This window comes from Diceros bicornis, chromosome 2 (genome assembly GCF_020826845.1).
Source record: "Diceros bicornis minor isolate mBicDic1 chromosome 2, mDicBic1.mat.cur, whole genome shotgun sequence".
In the NCBI taxonomy this organism is placed as follows: Eukaryota; Metazoa; Chordata; class Mammalia; order Perissodactyla; family Rhinocerotidae; genus Diceros; species Diceros bicornis.
The window spans coordinates 27,175,081-27,190,114 of record NC_080741.1 but is presented as its reverse complement, the minus strand read 5'-3'; the positions used below and the strand labels follow the sequence as shown (position 1 = coordinate 27,190,114).

Below are 15,034 nucleotides of genomic sequence, written 5' to 3'. Positions count from 1 at the left end.
ATATGATTGATTGGTAACATATGCCCTAAGTACTAGAAAGGGAAGCAGTGTCATGGATTTCTAGCCTTGGCTTATGGGGACAATGGATAGAATATGATTTTTACAAAGAGCTGGAGTATTGAAATCAGTCAACCTGTGTTTGCATTCCTCTTTGAGTTAGCTGCTACAAAGTACTTAATCTCAAAGAGCCTCAGTTTCCAGTACTAAAAAACTAAGTTATTAAGAGTTAACAGAATTGCTGTGAAAGTTAAAATTCTATGTATATGTGAAATGCTCAAAAATTGAGAGTGGTTATTATTATTTTAGTGGTTATCATTATTATTTGAAATTGATACTGCTTTGAATAATTCAGTCTGTATGGTCCACCACACACCAGCACAGTGCAATTTAATTACTGAACTATTTTGCTGTCATTGCTAAATTAAATTTTTCTCTTAGAAATTTATTTAGGCCTGTGCTACTCAGGACACCCAAATTCTAAGGAATAATAATAAGATTAGCTTCTAGTAAATTTGCAGTCAAAGAAAAATCAGAGACCATTTTTGTGGCATCCTACGTCAGTCAGTTAATTCTGGTTCAGTCTGAGTTGAGGAAAATCGATGGGAATTAGTAGCACAAGTCAAGACACGTATGTGCCTCCTGGCAAGTCAAGAACTGTGTATTTTAGGCTGCACTTCACAGGAAGGTGAGAACTTGATCATGGCAATGAGAAAAACCTATGTTCTCTTATTTACCTTGGCCTCTGATCTTGGGCTTCTGGTCAGTGCCTGGTATTCTCTGAGCTCAGGGCCTCTGCAGAAGGCCATCTCAGAATTAACCTTTAATGCTTATCATCTCTACCAACATGGCTCCCAGCAGTGACTGCTCCCACTGATCATTTGCTTCCCTTTCATTTTAAGTTAGCTTTAATCCTTGTATTTAACTGCACTATTGTATGATGTCTTTTATTTGATCACAATGTAGATGTCCCTTTTCCTTGTGTGTTGCATTTTGGTGATGGCTCCATAACCTTCGTGTGATGACTTTCTCCTCCCTAAGGCTATAATCAATTTCTGTTTGACTTTCTCCTCCCTAAGGCTATAATCAATTTCTGTTTGACTTTCTCCTCCCTGTGGCCATAAGCAATTTCTAGGTTTTTTTCTGGGTTTGTAAATCCTGTATCTGCTGCCTCCTGGCTATTTGAATGTAAAAACTTAGGTGCTTTCCTCAGAGGCAATTTCTGCTTCCATCAATTTCTCTTTCAAATTGGTGGGAATCACAACTCGGTAGGTATTTGAGAAGGAGAAAGGTGTAATATAATCAAAGAATATGGGCTTTGGAATCAGACACCTCTGGTTCTAATTCTTCTTGGCTGTACCATTTAACAAAGTGGTTTATCTTCAGTAAAATGATCTCACTAAGCCTTCGTTTCTTCACTTGTAAAATGAGAACAAGGATATCTTCATTGTTTACATAAAAAAGGTATGTAAAGCCATCTAGCACAGAACCTAGAATATAGTAATGCTCAAAATGACAGGACTTCTTATAAAGTACGGTTATGTGTATCGTCTTGCTTGCAATCACTTACAAGCATTTTATTTCTCTTCCATTTAAAGCTAGTCATTTTCAGGATATCACAATCACTACAATTCCATTAGTAACTGATTTTACTTCTTTTCCAAGGACCAAATGTTTCAGAATTAAAAGAAAATATAAAGTTAGCTTTGTTTTAAGCAAAACCTGCCAGAAGAAACAATCACATTGAGGCCGAGACTAAACAGAGCACATGTCAGCTCCGCAGGGAATGTTCTTGAGGAAATTGAAATCAGAATTTCTTTTTGCTATTATAGAGTTTGTAAGAATGTTCACCAAAGCAATGGAAACCAGGATTCAGTTCCTAAACCCTGGAAGCTAATGGATGTTACAAATGGGATGTGCCCCTTAAGATAGCAAAAATGTGATCTTCACTGTTCTTAATACATTTTATTTAATTTCTTGATGGTGTAGTGACTTCTTTCATAGTTATTTGTAAATGTCACCCACTGCTAACTCCAGTGACATTTCCTAGGAATTTTGTGCCACAGCTATTATGAAAGAAAATTCAATCAAAATGTGAAAAAAATCACAGTGAAACATTGAATGAAAACATTCACAATCAAGCAAATGCTCAAGAAGATATTATTAAGTTCAATAAAATTAATTATGATGTAAATTTAGTTTCTACTTTGCTCTTCTGGACTATAGACAAAGTGAAAGGGAGAACTGAACCAATAACAGATTAATTCAAATAGAATAAAAATCTAATACCTTTGGATGAATGCATATGTATTAGTCTATTTGGGCTGCTATAGCACAATATCATAGACTGGGCAGCTTATAATCAACAGACATTTATTTCTCACAGTTCTGGAGGCTGGGAAGTCCAAGATCAAGTCACCAGCAGATTCGGTGTCTGGTGAGAGCGTACTTCCTCTAGATGGCCATGTCACATGATGGGAAGCCTGAGGGATCTCTCTGGGGCCTCTTTAATAGAGGCACTAAACCAATCCCATTCTTGAGGGCTTTGCCTTCATGACCTATTCAACTCTCAAAGGCCTTACCTCCAAATACTATCACATTGGGAGTTAGGTTTCACCATATTAATTTTGGGGGGACACAAACATTCAGTCTGTAGTATTATGCTGTCTGATAGGCACAATATATGCATAATCTACAGTGTACTGTATTATAAAATCCAGTGGAGGCAAGAAACATGTAAAACTGCTTCTTGAATAATCCATTGTCTTACAAATGATTGCCTCTCTGTATACGTTGATTTGATTTGATTTGCTTTGGCGAAGTTTAATTGAAGCTTTTTGTTTATAGAATTATTTTTCTCTACCACCTGTTATTGAAAAAACTGTCAATCTCTGAATAAAATGTAGATATAAGAACTTAGACTCTGGAAGCGGAATATTTGGTGTTGAATCTTGGCTCTACAACTTGTTAACTATATGACCTTGAACAATTGTCTTAACCTCACCGTTGCTCCATTTCCTTATTCACGAGGCTATGAAATGACAAAAGAGATATACTACAAAGAGTACCCAGCACAGTGCCCAGTGTGCAGGGGCTAAAATGTCATTGCTTTTATGCTTGTGGAGGAAAAGGTAGTGTTTACAAGATAGAATAAATTTACACCTAAAAATGAAATCCATGTTTAAGCAGCTTATGTAGAGAAAAAATGTTAATAAAATTATACTATAAAAAGACCAGAGCTTTTTATGTTTGGACCATTTTTTTTTTTTTAGAAAAAATCAACAATGGAAGCTTAATTGAACTAAAAATCTATGATAAAATGTTCCTTACCTTTTAGCAATTACTCCAGTAAACTCTCTGATTGTTTAGTCCCTGTTTCTTTTCTAGTTCTTCAAGGAAGTTGCTGGTTTCTGAAATGGACAAGATTGTTAATTTGGGCACGATAGAAGAGAGAGTACAGTATCTCAGCAGGCTGTGATTCACTTTAATTCAGTCATTTGTTTGCTCTTCCTTCTATCCATCCATCCACCCATTCCTGAAAAAGACAAACAAATCACTAAATAGGTGCCAGGAACCCCCTAATACTAGAAGTCAAGGAGGAGTACAATAGACATACTTCTCAAGACCCAGCATCCTCATGTGGGGAAACAGACACAGAAGCAAGTCAGTCCAGCATTGTATGTTCAGGTGGAAGCCTGTGCAGGGCAGAGGAGGGTGCTAAGGGAGAGATCTTTCTACAGTGAAGTCTGGGAGATACTACATAGAGGAAGTCATACTTGTACAGGGTCCTGAGCCAGGAATAGATGATTGCTTACTTGCCATACTTTGATGTAGTTTTAGAGAATATGTGAGGTGGGATATAACTAAGATAAATACAAATTACAATGCTTAATATGCTGTCGTGGGTTCACATTTTCTTGGCTTAATTGCTAGCTGAGATTTGCCATTCCAAAAGTGAGTTATGTTAGATATTCTGGATCGAGTCAGTTTCTTTCCATACCTTTACAACTTATTTACCCATATCTATAGTGCCCTACTCTGCTTTTCCTTCCCAGATTTCTCAAAATAATTTTCTTTGGTAGTCTCCATTCTGAATCCCTTATCCATCCCTGGCTCTCCTCAAAAGTAGCTCCTCTTTGATGTTATCCACTTAAGTGATTGCGCTTAAATGACTCATAAAGATAACTAAAAATCTCCACGACATTAAATCTAACAGGTGTTGCTATCTTACTTGATCCTTCTGCAGGTAGCCTGGTAGAAGATAGAATAAATTCACACCTAAAAATGAAATCCATGTTTAAGCAGCTTATGTAGAGAAAAAATGTTAATAAAATTATACTATAAAAAGATCAGAGCTTTTTATGTTTGAACCATTTTTTTTTTTTTTTTAAGAAAAAATGACCACCTCTTCCTTTTCTAAACAGTCTCTCCCTTTGGCCTCTGGGTGGTCACATCTTCCCCTCTCTGTCTTGCTCTTTTGTCAGTCCTTCTCAGACTTCTTCACCGGGCTAAAGATCCTCAAGCTTCAGGCTTAGGCACTGGTCTCTTCGTTCTGCACTTTCCCAAGGAAATCTTTTTCGTGTCCATGATTTCGATTTCTACCTGATGACTCTCCAGTGTATCCTCCGAATGAAGTCAACCCAGAACTATCTTCTGAGCATTAGTCCCACTTATCCAATGGCTACATTTCCACTTACACCTCAAATTTATTAGGTCAAAACCTTAGCTTGTCTTCTTCTCTTAAACCTGCTCTTCCTCAGGTGTTCTCTATCTCAACTAATAGCCTCACCATCTACATAATAAGGACACTTTAGGGAGATAAACGAAGATTTTCCCTAATTTGTGTGATTCTTACTTAACTCACCTTGATGGTATTGGGAAAACCACACTAAACCATTTAAGCACAGGAAATATTTCATTAATACCTTAGATCACATTTAGTGCCTACACAGATTGGCAAGTACTTAGAGATGAAGCAAAGAATGTAAAATAGTTACATCATGCGGAAAAAACATGGGAAAGGGAAGATATGTATCAGGCTATAGAGGAACGGCACACACAGCTCTACTGGCATAGAGAGAGAAGTTCATGCAGGCAAGTCCCAATTGAAAGGCACAGATCATGGAAAAACAAGACCATATAACAAGACTTCAGCATCTTTTTTTCTCTTGAAAGAGTGAGAAGACTAAAGCCTCGATATTATGAGCAAAATTACCCCAAGAGACAGATGTAGCTAGGCAGATTTAACTGCCTACATTAGCTGGATTTAAAAATTGGCTATTAGTAAGACTGGGTGGTGACACATTTTTTTGGTGAAATAAAAGCTTTGTGATAGCACTCTCAAGGATGATCAGATATTAATAAACATCCATTTGCCCCAGAACGGGCCCCTTTTTGCATCCTTTGTTTGAAGATGTGATATTTTTATCCAAAGCACTCATATTCATTAATATTGATTTCAACATTAACAATTTTTAAAATTAGTTTGCCCTTTGAATATTATCATCATTGGTCACACATGAAGATTTATAGATTGGCCATTGTCTTCTCTAGGAAGGCATGACTAATTCTTTCTGGCATGATCCCAGCAGTGTCTGCCTTCTGACAGTGGCCACCTTTGGCTCTGGGAAAGCTCTCCTCCTCAGTCCCAAAATGAGAAGGACCCAGGAGAAAGCAAGACTTTCCCTCCTGTCAGCAATGCGTTCTGAAACAGACTGTATCAGGCACCTGATTTGTAGATTACTCATCACTTGAGAATGTTGGTTTTGCACAGGAGCTGTAATGTCCAATAGAATCTTCTGTGATGATGGAAATGTTTTTTAACTGCACTATACAACATGTAGCCTCTAGCCACGTGTGGCTGTCAAGCATGTGAAATGTGGCTAGTGTGACTGAGAAACTGAATTTTTAGTTTTACTTAATTTTAATGTAAAATAGCCACATATAGCTAATAACTACCATATTGGACAGCTCAGCACTATAGTACCTTTTTTTATTAGTTATAATTGATTTTAGGGAATTAAATCTTGGGAATTTCCTCTTGAGGAATATTTTACATTTTTACTTTCACTGTGCTGGCTTGAGAGGAAGTTTCCAGGCAAAATCTTTTGATTTCCTACGATACGGTACTTGGCCTGATTTATGCATTGTTTGACAGAGGGGCTGAAGTACAGATGGATATTTGGGATTAAATGTCTAAAACTCCTTACTCCGGCACTTCTAACAGAATCTTCTCTAGTGTTTCCCAGGCACCAGAAATTGTCATGAAACTTGGTTAAATAAGTGTGAGATTCTACCTTTTTCTAGTGAAAATTTGACTCAGGATATTGGCGACTAGATAATAGCTGTGTTTTGATTTTGGTCATGGCATTCAGTGACGACAACAGAGAAAACATTAGTTAGTCCTTCTTTCTTAGCTTCCTTCCAAAATGATTTTTGAGGTGACTTACTGGAATATTTAAATACCACAACTTAAAGTGAATAAATAAAGAATTTGGACAAGGGAAAATGTGGATCATTCACATGTGTTTTCTTTCCCGGGTAAAGATCAAGTCACTGACCTGTTGACTCGGGCGAATGGTTTTGAATCAATGTTTCCAGAATGGTGCTCTGGTTGCCCTGACTCATACTCCCATTCTCACCTCATTCCTCACTGTGGTCAACAGCAGGAGGTGTGAGACAGCAGCCACCATCCTGGTGGCTTAGTGTTGCCAACTGCCCTTTTTAACACTGGAATTGACCTGCCAAGGGCAAGTCACTTTAGGGCAATGAGGACCTTCCTCCTGAGGTAGAAAGTCCTGGATCAACTTGCCAAAACCTAGCAGGTGAATCCACACTCCAAAACAGAGGGAAAAAATGAAAGCAATGAAAGAAAAATTGTGACCAAATCCCACTAAATTAGAATTTTATCTCAAAATAAGTTTCTAGTTTTATCATTCAGTTGGGAACAACATTCAAACAAAGATAGAAACTGAATGGGAGTTTGGATTACTGAGGTTTCAGGAAATGTGGTCAACATACAGTTTTCCTAGCCAAGGAGTAAAAAATAATTTCAACATCAAACTGACCATTGTAATCCCCAACTCACAAGAGGCAGACACACAAGGGAATACGACAAACACATATTTATTTTTCTAATTTGGCAAGTAGATATTAAAGAATGTAAACTAGAGGGCTTTTGAAACATGTTTGATATGATATGCATGTCTTTCTCAAATATAGGACAGTGCCAGCATGTTCCGTGATAGATAAATACTGAGTATTCTTTTATCAGCTCCTTTATAAGGAATGTGGCGATTCTTTTTTTTTGAGCAGTAATAAGAGTTTCTCACAAGATTTTTGATTTTGATACATTAGATTCTGGCTGCAAGGGAGCTGGCTTGCCTAATATGACATAACTGACTTAGTAGAGTGTTCTTTTTTGTTGTTATTTTGTTTGGTTGGTTGGTTGTTTTTGTTGTTGTTGTAAATTAAAAGCTATTTGCATCAGTGCATTGAAAATTCTAGAGTCGCTCGGGTTCACATCAAATGCCATTTATTACTTGTGTGATTTGAGGTAGGATCTTTTGCTTCCTGGAGCCTTGCCTTTTGAGTTTGTAAATTGGGTATTTTAATAGCTATCTGGCAGAATTATTGTGCATTTAAAGGAATTAAGGGGATAGCAGGCCTACTTCATGCCAATTACTCGATAGATTTATAAAATTTAGCTGTATTCTTGACACTTACTCCCACCCACTGTGGCTGGTCAGTTTCATTGGCTACAGCACTCCATGGCCAGTGTTTTGTGTCAAATCAGGTTTTGTCTTTATGCCCTGAATTCATCATTTCTTTTCTACTTCCTATTAATAGTATCAGATCTAAAATTTTTATGCCCACTATCACATAGACCCCAGAATTTCTAGTGTGCCCCTTCCTCCCACAATGGACATAGCAACTTCTAACTGAAATAGTTGGAAATGGATGTGAGTAGTGTTCCATGTGTATCAAATTAGTTGTTTCACAAGTATCTACTTAGGACTTGATGTTATATAAAATGGTCTAGCTGTTTTGCTGTTAGGTATGAATATTCTGAGCAGTTTAGTAATTTAATCATAGCTCACTATTGAAATACACATGTGTATGTATATATATAACTAAATTGACGGTGAGGAGAAAAGATACTATAGAAATATTTCTCCCATTAGGTAATCAGGGATTTCTGCTGCTTTCTAGAAATGTAGATTAAAAAATATACATATGTTTTAATGATTCACGGGTCTAAAGCATACACTGGCATGAATATTTAACAGCAGCAACCTCTGATCATTTTAAACTTCATTTTTTTCATTTGGGAAAATGAAAGATTCAGTAGTAGCTTAAGCTGTCAGACAGGACGTCTGTGACTGTCTAATGAACCCCGAATGGATCAAGTGCAGAAGTTCAGGGTTAAAACTTATTGTATTATGGAAAGAACACTGTCCTACTCTCAGGGGGTATTTCAAAATATTTCAAAGTAACCTGTTATTGTAAAGACTCTCCTTCTGCAGGGCTCAAAATAAACAAAGTCAGGAATATGAAGGTGCTTTTAAAATTATTGTGATTGACTGCTTTCAGAGAGCTTGGATTTGTTTCTGGACCGACCTGAACAGCTCATTGGAATTTATTAGGTTCATGAAAAAAATATGTCTCGCTTAGTGAGCACCAATTGGCAGGCACTGTGCTAGGCACTTTATATGCATTATATGATAAGCTTCGACTGACAACCACTGGTTTAGAATTCCTATTTATCTGTATAAATTATTAAAAGAAGCATTTCCAAATTTACATTTTAATTTGATTATCAAAAATTCAAATTTTTGAAGTGAACATGTCTTACTTTCTCATATACTCTCCATTAACAAATACTCTGTTAACAAATATGTTACTCCAGTATATTTTTCAAATTCACAAATTTGTACTTTTGTGAATATACAGCTGTCTTGTAAATAGACCAAAATAATATTTAATTTGTTTTCTCTGTAGTTCAATTCTGAATATAATCTAATATAAACAAACATCACAAAGGCCCAGAGAAGAGTTTTGTGAGCTTTAATGATCACTTTATCTTATTTACCTATTTATCTTCATTATTCAATACCTTACTCAATGTCTAATAATTATTCTATACTCAATGAATTTTTTTAACTTGTTGACTTTAATGGCATATAAGAAGTTTGGTATAAAGAGATATTAATTGCTCTGAAATCAGATTAATTTGTTAAAACTGCATAAGTTAAAATTGCGTAGGCTATGAAATATGTGGTACTAGATATAGGCAGAGTTTCATATACAAAGGGAATGAATTTATATCTTTTTCAATCCCCACCCCATGGTGGCTTCAAATGCTTTCCTCAGATTAAGAATATCAATATTTCCAAGAGTGTGACATTCTAATGAATGAACAACAAGACAACTCTTTTTAACCTATAGAACTATCTACAAATTCACTATATATTTTGATGTTTATTATTGTAAAATAAGTTTATAATAAGGAAAATAGTAATAAACATATATTCATATCCTAAATCAGTAGTTTCTATTAAAAATGAAGGAATGAAATAGATATTTTCTTACGGAGCATATTTTAATCTGCTTTACAAATGAAATGTTATATTTGCTGGGTTTGATTTTGCACTATTTGCAAATAATATTCTTACTGCTGGACGTGTACAGATTGGTACAAGGAAAATATTTCAGGACTTATCCAAATTTTAAGAGCAGAAATGTCATTCACAGATAATTTTTAAGAGATATCCTCAATTTTGTGCTCAATATCAGTACTATAGATTTAAAGCAATTCAGCAATTTCACTTAGATTCATGAATTGTTGTACCCTGGAGTCATAGATGAAGTTCTTCTGGAAGCAGACTCTGAGACTTGGTTGGGGTGTGCTCTTGGAAACATCTTCTGAGAGGAGTGAGGAATGCAGGATTGGGCAGAGGAAGAAGTTGAACTGTGATGCGGTCACAACAAGAGACCTCAGTCTATCCTAGATCCTATGAGGAGCTTTAGAGCCGAAACAGAGCTTCAGAGTTGTCCTGCCTTGAGGAAGGGGGAGAAGCCATCAAACCCCTGCATTAATAAGTCATTGAGTGGGGTTACCAAACCCTCCCCTAAGGAGGGGGTTTGACCTTGGTCGAGGCAGCTTCCTTTTGCCCAAGGCACTTTGTGAAGAGGATCTTAGGTGAGAGTCATCAGCTCCGCACTCCCAACAGCTGGGGGAATGAGAGCCTCAGTCCTGAAGGCAGCTGTGGGAAGCACACCACAGCATCCACTACACCTGTATTTGCATAGCACATGGCCAAAGAATATGTTGTCACATGTCCCTTGCTTTCCAATGATCTTTTAGGTTTCTCTCTTTAAACAGATAGAAAGAGAGGAACTCAGCTTTCTCAGCTTCCCAAAGTTTATACTCTTCTTTGATCTTTTTTATTCCCAGGAAGGAAACCCTGGTTGCAATATTGAGAAAGGGCCTTGCATTATATGTTTTGCAATATTGAGAAAGGGCCTTGCACTATATGTTTAAGTGTAAGTGAAATACATACCATGGAGGAAGAGAGAAGGTGGGAGTTAACTTCATCTAGCAATCAAATCAACATATGTTTATTCTTTGTGCCTCTCATTGTGCTGGATAAAGAAATATGCTTGAGCTATCTCTTAACCTCTTTGGATATCCCGAACCAGAGGGGATTTATAAAAGAAATTTATAAATTTATACATGCTAAGTTGCATTCTTGTATTTATAAGAATGGAATGTTTCTGCAGAAGCAACATAAACAGCTAAAGAGTTTATCAACTTATGTTTTCTCTCCATGATGTTATGTTAGCCCTTACCTAATTTCTGAGATTTTAGGATCAAACAAGGTAATAAATGCATATGAATACCTTTTGCAAAGCATGACTTGTGACACAGATAAAAATAATTTTAAATTATTCATTAAGGCTCACTATTATTTGTGGACGTGTTAAACCACACCACTGATTTCAACCAAAACTTATTTTACTTCTGAGTTTTCTAAAAAGGTACCAACCACAAATTTATTTTGGTTCTTTAACTTTTTATCAAAAGAGAAATTTTTAGCAGTACTAAACTCACAACAAGTCTATCACCAAAGTTTTATGGGTGCCCTCACTAAGAAAGTTTACATACCTACACTCAATATATTACCAGGTAGACAATAAACTAAGTTTATGGTGTGCTCTGGTGAATGTGCTCTGGTGAATGTAGACTTGTTATATTTTGCTTTTATCTTTGTTTGTTTTAACATCTGCCCTCTATTTCCTGACTTGTCCTATTTTTTATTTTAATTGGTTTGCTGATTCAAACTTGCTGTTTTTGGCCTTGCTGTTGTTGAGGAACATTTCAAGAAGTAAATAAAAAGAGTGGGAAAAATACTGTTTTTGTTAATTTGGCTCCAGCTGATTTTATACCTGGGAGCAGGAGAGCTAATGGGTTTTTTGTATGGTTAATTAAATCCTATGCTGATGGCTTCTGTTTTAGGTATTAAGTCACCCACCTTGTTAGCAGATCCTCTGGTCCAGTAGGGTTAGATTTACCATTGGGGAATCATTTTTAGAATGTTCTTCTTGCATTCAGGTAACTGATAGAGGGCAGAATGATGGTCTGTGTGCAGTTGGCCGGAGAGTTGATTTTGAGATTTGTAAAGATGATTCATATGGAGTCTCACTCTACTTTGTTTTACAACCAAGATGGCAGGCAAGTAAGTGGCACAGACGTGAACCTCTCTTCTCTTTTCTCGTCTCTTAGAATTCTTTTCGAGGAAAAATCCCACTGCATTTTGTTTTCCTAATGCTTCTTGGATTCTCACCAGCAGGTTTTTACAGTCTGTTGGTTGCCACTCAGATTAGAAGAATGCTAGCATATTTTAACAGTTTCCTGGGATTCAAACAGCCTTTAATTAACAGCAAATTGATGTTTTGGAATGTTACCAAAGTATGAGAGACTGAATGCTGCAGTGGGCTTCCATCCTTCCAGCTTCTGAGTGCAGTGGAGTCCTAGAACGGGGGGCAAAGGTGTGTGCTCCTTTACAAACGGTTGGTTACCTACTGGTATGCCAAGGGAGTGTCTTTATTGGCATAATGATCCCACTGCTTTCTCATTGGTGGCTCTAAATTCCACCTACTTATGAGGCAGGTAGCTGTTGAATGCTCAAAGCTACAGGGGTGCTGAGCAGCCCAGGGATTGTCCCACTTGTAGCTGGGTTCACTGGTTTTAATCCTCCGGTTGCCAGGGCACTAAGATACGGCTGCCTGTGTTTGTGGTTACGGTTCTTTTCTATGCCAGGTTCGTGTCATCTTGCTGCCAGAGTTTTGAATGTGGTGGAAAAGAGCAGTTCTGTAAAACAATCACTCAGACTGGATGCATATTCTGAGCAAAAGTTAGTTTGCAAAGAGGGATGGGGGCGCAATGAGGGATTTTCCTTTTGAATCAAGGGATCTTAGTTACAGATCTCTAGGCAGGAAAAGAAGCATAGACTGGGGAGTATGAAATGTTTGAAATGTTAATTGTTACAAAACCAGAGAGTTATAATCCAAGGAGGAAAAGAGAGCAGCTCAACCAGCTCCCTCTGCCTAATGGCAAATCTGCTCATTGGCCGGTTCCCAGTTGAGGTTAATACACTCCATGTCTTGTTTTTTCCAGTGACCCACAAAGCTGGCCTTTAGGTCCCAAAAGAGACCTTGGTGTTTTTTATGTGCATCATGTCCCTGATTGTTCTCTCTGCTCTCCTCTCTGCAGGTGGTACATGCCAGAGTCCTGCTCTCCCAGCCCTGGTCCGTCCACCAGCCCCTCCTTTACAACCGTCGCTGGATATTAAGCCGTTTCTTCCCTTTCCTCTTGACACTGCGGCCGCAGTCAACCTCTTCCCCAATTTTAATGCGGTAAGTCCCAGGGCTAAATTTGTGTATGCCAGAGTGATAGATCCCGGAAAACCTTAGAGGCCAGAAGTGAGTTGGTCACTGCCTCTGTTTTGCTGTATTGCTTATTCCGTGGCTCATCTGAAAGCTATGATGAAGTTAGTTGTCTGCCTAGTTATGTATGGTCCCCGGAGCCCGGAAAATTAAAAGAGATTCAATCGATTGAGTTGATCATGAGTTCATGTCTCCCTTTTAGTGTCTTTCTGGGTAACACTAAAAATTTTATTATTTTGTTGGAATATATCCACATTGAAATTTAATGAATTTGTTAGAACATTAGAATTGGAGTATATGTCTAAAAACTTAAACGTGTGTTTCTTCTATCTGGGCCCTCTACTGTACTTTTTAAATCTGTTACTTCTTTTCTAATTTAACAAAGAGGACCTTTTTAATAAAGAGGACCCTGATAATCACAATAGTGATACATTCCATGTCTAGAGCACTTTTTTCCTCATTAACTTAAAACAACTCAGGGTTCCGGTAGTAAGAGTTTTCTTTTTCTTTTCCTTCCTGCCCAGCCACAGTTGCTCAAGTTAAATCTTTCTTAAATTACCTTGTTTTTCTGGGCTTTGTCATCAGCCTTGTCAACACAAGTTTCATTACTTACTTGCCTCTATTTTCACTCTTAAGCATGCCTTTATAAGTTGGCAGATTTCTCATATTCATCATCACCTTTTTTTTTGTACAAGCAGTAAGAGTATTCTTAGGATAGAAATAGAAATAAGAGTTGAAAAGGTTAGAAACCAGTAAGTGACTTTTTTTTCTAATATCATCTGATTCAGCTTTCAGCAGTTGTTATAATGCAAGTCTGAGCTTATCAATGACAGGACATGTCAACACAACCAAAGCAAAGAGGATTAAGATGGGAGGTCATTGAGTGCCCAGGGATCTAAATGATACAGATTTCTTGTTGCAACATCTTGTCCCCATGATGGATTTTTTCAAAACAATTCTGCCCACAGTTAGATCATTCTCCTTCAGGAGACAGAAGTGGGTCTTATTTTTTTAAATAATACTTTGTTGTGGCGACTTTGGACATGCCAATGAGATGGTACAGTTATGTGCTAGTCCTTGTTAAAGAACAAGGGAGAGAGGCCGGCCCTGTGGCTTAGCGGTTAAGTATGCACACTCCGCTACTGGCGGCCTGGGTTCGGATCCCGGGCGCGCACCCACGCACCGCTTGTCCAGCCATGCTGAGGTGGCGTCCCACATACAGCAACTAGAAGGATGTGCAACTATGACATACAACTATCTACTGGGGCTTTGGGGAGAAAAAGGGAAAAAAAGGAGGAGGACTGGCAATAGATCTTAGCTCAGGGCCTGTCTTCCTCAGCAAAAGGAGGAGGATTGGCGTGGATGTTAGCTCAGGGCTGATCTTCCTTACATACACACAAAATAATAATAAAAAAATGTAGTTTAAAAAAAAAAAAAGAACAAGGGAGAATGACAATGACCCCTTTGCTTTTTGGTGGGTGAGGGATTTTCCATAGGAATCTTATTTTGAAATGGATGGAGCATAAATAGAGCAGCATAAAGATCATATATCCAAAGCAGAGGTTTCTAATCCTAGGCTTTTCAGTAAGAGTGGAGAAAAAATTGCTCAGCATCAAATTCCCTGATTCTTAAATGACCACGCTGAAGTCCTCTGGGATCCCTTTCTCCAAGCTCCTTGTCTGCTCTTGTGTTAAGTGGCTTCCTGGCACAGTCTTGCTTCCCGGACACTGGGAGATGATCCATCAAGGTGCTTTACCTGGCCTCTGAGACCACTTGGCATCCTGTCACTCAGGTCTTATGTCAGCTTTAGAGCAGTGGAGGTAAAATTCCTGGGACGTTGTAAAAGGCTAGGTTTAAAACTTTTGATTTGCCCTTTGGGAAACATTAAAAGCAAAATGATTAACTTGATTGACAATGAATATTATTTGTCATAAAACAAAGATGAGTGATATACTGAGCTGTATGACACTGAGCAAATTTGTTTGCCATCTTTGCTACTGTTTCTTCCTCTTTAAAATAAAGGGAGTGGACCTGAAAATCTCTTCGTATGGGGGTTATACCATTCAAATATTTGAGCTTTTGTGAGCAA

At 37.6% G+C, this 15,034-nt stretch overlaps 1 protein-coding gene across 1 annotated transcript in view; it reads left to right on the top strand.

Annotated features, from left to right (window-relative positions):
• LOC131413217 (zinc finger protein 385D) overlaps nucleotides 1-15,034 on the top strand; it is a 278,387-nt gene that overhangs the window by 59,976 nt on the left and 203,377 nt on the right. Inside the window, exon 2 of the mRNA XM_058553843.1 lies at nucleotides 12,773-12,915. Within this exon, the coding sequence (XP_058409826.1) occupies nucleotides 12,773-12,915 (143 nt within the window). The remainder of the gene's footprint in view (nucleotides 1-12,772; nucleotides 12,916-15,034) is intronic.